The sequence below is a fragment of the Hylobates moloch genome, unplaced genomic scaffold (genome assembly GCF_009828535.3).
Source record: "Hylobates moloch isolate HMO894 unplaced genomic scaffold, HMol_V3 SCAFFOLD_11, whole genome shotgun sequence".
NCBI lineage: Eukaryota > Metazoa > Chordata > Mammalia > Primates > Hylobatidae > Hylobates > Hylobates moloch.
The window spans coordinates 38,866,867-38,875,110 of record NW_026652286.1 but is presented as its reverse complement, the minus strand read 5'-3'; the positions used below and the strand labels follow the sequence as shown (position 1 = coordinate 38,875,110).

Sequence of the window (8,244 nt, the reverse complement as noted above, 5' to 3'; positions counted from 1 at the left end):
CTTCATAGTCAGGAAAATGACTGCTGCCCAGGACCATATACCAAGGCCGAGTTATTTGGCATACAGAGAGTCTAAGAGAGACCCATGGCCGGGAGCGGTGGCTCATGCCTGTAATCCCAGCACTTTGGGAGGCCAAGGCAGGTAGATCACGAGGTCAGGAGATCGAGACCCTCCTGGCTAGCACAGTGAAATCCTGTCTCTACTAAAAATACAAAAAATTAGCTGGGCATGGTGGCACACGCCTGTAATCCCAGTTACTCGGGAGGCTGAGGCAGAAGAATCACTTGAACCAGGGAGTCAGAGGTTGCAGTGAGCCAAGATCACGCCACTGCACTCCAGCCTGGGTGACAGAGAGAGACTCCGTCTCAAAAAATAAGAAATAAATTAAAAAGTACCCATGAAGTCTCTGGCAGTGAAAGAAGGATTCTTGAATGAGACAGTGGGATTCCAGTGGAGGAGGGGAAAAGGAGAATATTCCAGTTTAGGTAGGAAGTAAGAGAGAAGAGAGAAGGATACATTTGCAAGACTGTGATTTTCTGTTTGGGGGAAATGGGTTCAGCATGTGCAAAATCACACTGAACTTGCTTAGGAGTCACATTAAAGCAGACTCACATCAGGGTTTGGGTGTGAGAGTAATTCTGGTTACAGATTACAGAGGCATCATCGCTAACCCCATCAGATGTTATCTTACATATAGGAAAAGGCCAAAACTCGGGTCATTTATCTTTTAAGGAATGTAGCGACTCAGGCAGGAGACAATGGGGTGCAGGAGGGAGAGGGGCGTGTACTCTGTCCTGTCGTGTCTTCAAAGCTTCTTTCCGAAGAGCGAAAGAGCTGCCCGCGGTGAGAGTCAGGGGCTTTGTGAAATGTTGCTGGCAAGGAGAAATGAGAAAACACGGCTTCTTATGTTTCTGCTTTGTTTTGCAGTAGGGAGCTTTGAAAACTAAGCTGATAAATTTAAACAAGGTGGCATTCAGAAGGAAGTCATCAGGCAGCTTAAGCGATGAAGTGACATGAAATACTTTCAGAGAGTGTGAGGTGGAGCCTGTTAAGAATGCAGCCCAAGAGGCCAGACAGGAGACTGCTACCAATAACCCAGACACAGGTGACGGGATTGCAATAAGAAAACAGTGACAACAGATATTCACCGACACCTTCCTGATTTGAGGCTCTTTGCTGGGTACTAGGAATAGAAGATGAATAAGCCTGGATGAATTATCTTCAAGGAGCTTGCAGTCTACTGAAGAAGACAGAGATAGGTTTGTAAAGTGTCTAAAGATAGCAGGATAGCAACCACAAGAGAAATATTTATACAAAATAAAGGAACAAGTAACGGCTGGGATAGGAAGTTGGAGAAGACTTCATAGAGGCATAGCAGTGGAGAGAAGTGTGATAGACAGTATGTGATATAGGTCATTGACTGGGCCTTGGGACAGATGGGGCCTGGGAGTTAAAGGAGAAGGAAGAGCTGAAGCTGGCCATGGAAGCAGAAATAGACACATTTTGAAGGCAGACCCCAAGATACGGGGCAGGGACTGTCCTTCCCAGGTATGAAGGAAAGGCCTGGCAGCTCCAAGTTTTCTAGCTTAGAGAACCTAGAGAATGGTGATGCTATGGACAAAACAAGATAATGATAATAATAATCAGTAATGATGGCCAGGCACAGTGGCTCACACCTGTAATCCCAACACTTTAGAAGGCAGGGGTGGGAGGATTGGTTGAGGCTAGGAGTTCGAGACCAGCCTGGGCAACATAGCAAGACCCCATCCCTAAAAAAAATGCTTTTGGCTGGGAGTGGCGTCTCATGCCTGTAATCCCACCACTTTGGGAGGCCAAGGCGGGTGGATCATGAGGTCAGGAGTTCAAGACCAGCCTGGCCAACATAGTGAAATCCCGTCTCTACTAAAAATACAAAAAAAATTAGCTGGGTGTGGTGGTGGGTGCCTGTAATCCCAGCTACTCGAGAGGCTGAGGCAGAGAATTGCTTGAACCCAGGAGGCGGAGGTTGCAGTGAGCCGAGATTGCATCACTACACTCCAGCCTGGGCAACAGAGCGAGACTCCATCTCAAAAAAAAGTTTTTAATCATGATGAATACTTATTACATGTCAAGCTCTGTTAATCATCATCATAAACACATGGGAATTGCTGTTGTTATTCTCATTTTGTGGAGAAGAACCGAGACACAGAGAAGAGGTAGCAGAGTTATACTGCAGATACAGGTCTGGTCTCGCTCTGTCGCCCAGGCTGGAGTGCAGTGGCGCAATCTCAGCTCACTGCAAGCTCTGCCTCCCGGATTCACGCCATTCTCCTGCCTCAGCCTCCCGAGTAGCTGAGACTATAGGCACCCGCCACCAGGCCTCTGGCCAAGCATGTGAGAAGGGCAGGGTGAGACATGCGGAGACTCTGGGGCCCCCTGCTCCCCTAGAGTTCATGAAAGAAGCAGAGCAGCTCCTCAACCTACATGAGATCATGTTTAGTACAATTGAAACCCAGGCGAGTAATACCCAGCATAGGTTAGCATTTGAGCTATTTCCTGCCCACATGGAAATTACATTTAGGAAAAGCTATTGAATGATGCTGTAAGAGACCCCATTTTGTGATACTATTCATATCTATTTGGAAACAGCGACTCAAACAATTCTGAACATAGGATCAGTATGGTGGCTGGTGGTTGCTATCATGGAGGAAACTTTTCCAGGGTTATTCTTGGTCTCAGCTTTATCAGGATACAGAAGAGACTGCAGGTAGTTAATGTACTTGATCGCAGCTCTGAGGGTTTCCACTTTGCTGAGTCGCTTCTCCAAATACTCCTCTGGCAGATGATGGCGGAGCTGGGCGTAGCCTTCATTGACACATTTCACTCGCTGCCTTTCTCGCTCATTCCTTTTCCGGATGAAGGCAGGCCCGTAGGAGTACTCGCACCTTTTGTAATTTGGATAAGGCATCGGGAAAGAGAAGGGGCAGGGTTCACTGTAATTTCCCAGGATAAGGGAGTCACTGGGAAAAGGCAGCAGGGGCAGCTCCTCAGAGTAAGGGGATGGCACCGGGGCCTCCGGGTGCATGTGGAAAGTGACCATGGGCTCCAGATAGAAAGACCTGGTCAGTGGCAAGCGGGCAGAATCAGGGAAGATAGGAAGTTTGTCAGGTAGACTAGAGTTGCCTCTGTTGTCCATCATTTCCTCTTTAACCTGCAAACATAACCAAGTTTATCAATGTGGTCAGATAGAGAGCAGATATGATCTACTTTCTTGGAGATCAATATTTTATTTTATTTTCTTTTTAGAGATGGAGTCTTGCTCTGTCGCCCAGGCTGGAGTGCAGTGGCGCGATCTTGGCTCACTGCAACTTCCGCCTCCTGGGTTCAAGCAATTCTCCTGCCTCAGCCTCCCGAGTAGCTGGGATTACAGGCGTCTGCCACTGCACCCAGCTAATTTTTGTATTTTTAGTAGAGATGGGGTTTCACCATGTTGGCCAGGATGGTCTCGATCTCTTGACCTCATGATCCGCCTGTCTCGGCCTCCCAAAGTGCTGGGATTACAGGCGTGAGCCACCATGCCCGCCCGGAGATCAATGTTTTAAAGACTTTTCTGCTTTGATGACCAATTTCTGAGCTCATGTGGACAATGAGATGGTGTTATAATATTCTGTGTGTAGTAAGAGGATTTTTGGTGGTACACAGAAACAGCACTAAATAACATTGAATCGCCTTATGAGAAAGTTATTCTCCTTCCGTTCTTTGTCAATCCTTGTGGTTATAAAGATACAACCTTAGTCTGCTGAGAATGTGTCTTCCACACCGCACCACTAGAATTCTTTTTTTTTTTTCCTTTGTGACAGGGTCTAGCTCTGTCGCCCAGGCTGGAGTGCAGTGGTGTGATCATGGCTCACTAGAGCCTTAACCTCCCAGGTTCAAGCAATCCTCCTGTCTCAGCCACCTGAGTAGCTGGGACCATAGGCGGGCATCACCACGCCTGGCTAAGTTTTGTATGTTTTTGTAGAGACAGGGTCTTGCCATGTTGCCCAGGCTGGTCTCAAACTCCTGAGCTCAAGCAACCCACCTGCCTCAGCCTCCCCAAGTGCTGGGATTATACACAGGGAGCCACCGCACCTGGCCTAGAATGCTTTCTAATCCTCCTAAGATCAAAGCCTTCAACAAGCAATAGCATCTAGTTAGAATTCAGTGTCTTTACTAACTTCTGTTTATTGTGAGTTCTAGTAATTTCACATTTATGGTAGCGACATAAAGTTCCTTTTTTTTTTTTGAGACAGAGTCTCGCATTGTTGCCTGGGCTGGAGTGCAGCGGCACGATCTTGGCTCACTGTAATCTCTGCCCCCCGGGTTCAAGTGATTCTCCTGCCTCAGCCTCCCAAGTAGCTGGGATTACAGGTGCCCGCCACCATGCCCAGCTAATTTTTTGTATTTTTAGTAGAGATGGGGTTTCATTATGTTGTCCAGGCTGGTCTCAAACTCCTGACCTCATGATCCACCCGCCTTGGCCTCCGAAAGTGCTGGGATTACAGGTGTGAGCCACTGCGCCCGGCCATAAGGTTTGTCTTAAAACTAAATCTACTTGAGTAAGACGCGTGATTTGATTTAAAGACAAAGAGTGAGTAAATAATAGTACAGGTGGAACAAAGATATAATGGTGATCGTGAAGACATGTGCAAATAAAAATAGTGTGGGAAAGGCTGAAACACCAAAATATTCAAATATATGCAAGGGAAATTATGAATTAGTTAATGATCATGCAACCTCAGAGGCATAGCCTTCTTAAATAATACCTGATGTGCTAGAGGCAAAACTGAAAATACAAATAAAAAAGGAATCATTTGCTCTTAAATGTTCACTATGGGACTCCTTTAGGTAAGAAACTTCCCCTACACATTTAAAACATAGTCAATATACAAGTTTTTACATATGTAGAACTGTAAATATATTGAGTAAAGTGTAGCTATGTTTAGGTTTTTAAAATTTTTTATTTATTTTATATTTTTATTTTTAGAGGTAGTGTCTTGTTCTGTCACCCAGGCTGGAGTGCAGTAATGTGATCATGGCTTACTGCAGCCTCAAACTGCTGGGTTCAAGTGATCCTCCTGCCTCAGCCTTCTGAGTAGCTAGGACTGCAGGTGTGTACCACCATGCCTGGCCTTTTCTTTTTCTTTTTTTTTTTGTAGAGATGGGGTCTTGCCTTGATGCCCAGGCTGATTTTAAACCTCCTAGCTTCAAAAGATCCTCCCACAGCACTGGGATGACAGGCATGAGCCACTTCACCCAGCCTATAATTAAGTTTTTTTGGTTTTTGTGTGTGTGTGTTTCTGTTGAACTCAAGGATGAAGCAGTATAACCCAAGAGGTTCCACACCAACGCATTTCTTCTTTGTGAATAGGTCTGTATCCTTCTCCTGTTTTAAACTACTGTTACTTTTTGCCTTTGACTGTAGTCATATAGCAATAACAGATTTTACAGAGGCACTGCAGTGTAACTGGTTAACTTGGAGGCGGGGGGGAAAGAGCTTTTTCTCTCAGTCATAACACCCTCAGGTATCAATATGGCCTTACCCCTTCCTAGCTGTGTGTCCTTAGGAAAGTGCCTTAACCTCTCTGAGCTTTCACTTTCCCCATGTCCAAATGAGCTACTAACTATTCTGCAGGGTGGTTGTGAGGACAAAGTGAAAAAAATACAGTTGACCCTCCATATTGGTGAGCTCCTCATCTGTGTATTCAACCAACTATGGGTGGAAAATATTCAGGGGGAAAAAAGGGATGGCAGCATGGATACTAAATAAGTACTGACATTTTTTCTTGTCATTATCCTCTAAACAATACAGTGTAACAACTATTTGTATAGAATGTGCATTGTATTAGGTATTATAAGTAATCCAGAGATGACTGAAAGTATTTGAGAGGGTGTGTGTAGGTTCCATGCAAGTGCTACATTATTTTCTATAAGGGAGTTGGACCTCTGTGGATTTTGGTATTTGAGGGGAGTCCTAAACCCGACCCCCCCAGGTATAGAGGGGTGACTGTGCCTATAATGCACCCAACATTTGCCTCTTTCCTTTCTTTAGAGATGAATGAATCCTTATGTAGCGTTCCTTTCTAAACTGCACCTTATAGAAAACTGGTTTATGTTTTCCTTAACACTGTAGAGTCACAACACTGATCTATCCTAAACACACGTGTTGAGAGATGAGGAACATACCTAAAGTGGAGAAGGAAAAGCAGCTTGAAGTCTAATTGTGGGCCTCCATCAAAGAAGGAAACACGGTGTTAATTTCTCAGCAGGTTGATTTTTCAGCATCTTTAGGAGTGAGGGGTTATTATCTGTGCTTGGCATACTACATACACACACACACACACACACACACACACACACACACACACACACACACCCCAATCCTAATGTTTAGGGCAAGATTAGATAATATTGGCACTTGTTTCTCTACCTGAATACAGCAAAAACTCAGCAGGCTGCACTGTGTAGTGGGAGGAGCAGCCCCTAAGACCAGAATTCAAGTATGAAGGTCGGGGACTAGAGAAACAGCAATGGCAGCAGGGGCAGGGGTGTCGGGAGGGAGGAGTGGCCAGGGTTAAAGGGTTATAGTAAGTCATGGTGAAAGAGGCTGGAAAAGAAGTCAATGCCAGGAAAAGCTCTTCTTAAAAGGGACGGGGTGGGGGGATGAGATAAGTGGGATAGGTCCAATTAAAAATCGAAACCGAGGAACAGGAAACTAAAGATTCCAAATTACTGACCAAATGACCTAAGATAACTAACAAAACAAAAATCTCTGGGAAACTAAAAACTAGCCAGGATTCTGTCAAAAAGAAAAAGTTACTGAGAGAAACAAGTTAGGAAATTCCCAAGCCAGGAATTCTAGAGGGTAAGAGAGAAAGAACGGGTATGGCAGAAGCTGCAAAATGGTGGCAAATGGGTGTGGAGTCTGTATTACTGCATTTCTGACAACAGCGGAGACATAGTGTTGCCTTTAGTTAACAAGCGGGAATTAACAGCCTACCAAAAAGTAAAGCAGATGTCATCAAACCTAAGTATACAAAAATCATTCTTTTGGTGATGGTTTTACCCTAAAAGACCATTTAAACAATATCCTAAATCTTGATTCAGATGAAATCTGAGTAATTTGTATATGCCACAAGTAATTAAGACTTTCTAGGTTTTAGCAATACTTTTCGTAATTCTTGAAAAAAGAGCATGGTGCCTCTGGAGGCACACTGATGAGAAATTTTTTCTGTTGAGCATTTCCAGTAAGTTCACCAATCAATGTACTAGTATTTAAATATGATCACCTTTTATTCAAAGAAGAAAATTTAAGGCAGCAGAGTAAGAAAATGAAATAAAATGCAGCAACAAGGAGAATCAAGATGGAAAGCCTAGTGGGGTCTGGATGTGTTTGTAGGAATTGAGTATAAGTTTTTAAAAGAAAGCAACACAGATTGGTAGTGCTGGGGCTCCATGGTTCCAGAAACAGACACAGCTATCAAACACACCTATGTTGGGAAAATCTCAGATTCTGCCTTAGAGCGATTCTGGGAAATAAATGATGAGGTCTTAATGATAAAATTGTAAGAGATTCTGGATGTCTGCTGAGCATAAAAGCTTCAAATTTCAGAGATATGTAGCATGTAAAAAATAAAAAGCTACAACTGCCGATATAATTGAATTATGGAATGTTAGAGCTGGAAGGAAACTTAAAACTTCCTCATAGGTTGTGATATGTTGCTAAGGTTACAAAGCTAGTAGCAGAGCAGGGGAGAACCTAGTGTCCCGACTTCCAAATCAAAACTCCTTTTGCTCTTCTAGATGATTTAATTGCCAGCAAAACCTGGATCTTCCATTATATGGGTAATAATTGGTAGTTTAAGATAATGGAATAATCCGATAGCTGACAAAATTCAGTATTTATCAACTGTACCTAGGGATTTTCTTAAAAATCGTGTTCTTATTCTTCCCCATGGGCCACTCTGGAGAATAGTCTCTTACCTGCGTTTTGTTGTCAGGATGCTGTATTTTGGGCTGAGTTGGACTTAACCTGATTTATAGGTGATCATTTAATAACAATATGCAAAGTAGCTTACAGTTAAACAGAACTGCTCAGTTCTGGTTTGGCTGTTTTTCCTATCCGAGATGTAGATATGACAACAGATAACCATACTAAATAGAAAGGTGTGCTTACAAAACTGGATACTTGTAACAAATTCTTTTGTTTAAAGAATGTCCCCCATT

At 43.8% G+C, this 8,244-nt stretch overlaps 1 protein-coding gene across 1 annotated transcript; it reads right to left on the bottom strand.

Moving 5' to 3' along the window:
- Nucleotides 1-2,594: 2,594 nt before the first annotated feature.
- ASCL3 (achaete-scute family bHLH transcription factor 3) lies at nucleotides 2,595-8,032 on the bottom strand. The gene is made up of 2 exons (XM_032168124.2): nucleotides 8,002-8,032; nucleotides 2,595-3,190 (listed from the first exon to the last, which is right to left on the bottom strand). Exon 2 carries the CDS (start codon nucleotides 3,176-3,178, stop codon nucleotides 2,633-2,635), a length of 546 nt encoding a protein of 181 aa, XP_032024015.1. The 5' UTR covers nucleotides 3,179-3,190; nucleotides 8,002-8,032; the 3' UTR covers nucleotides 2,595-2,632.
- Between the last annotated feature and the right edge of the window lie 212 nt (nucleotides 8,033-8,244).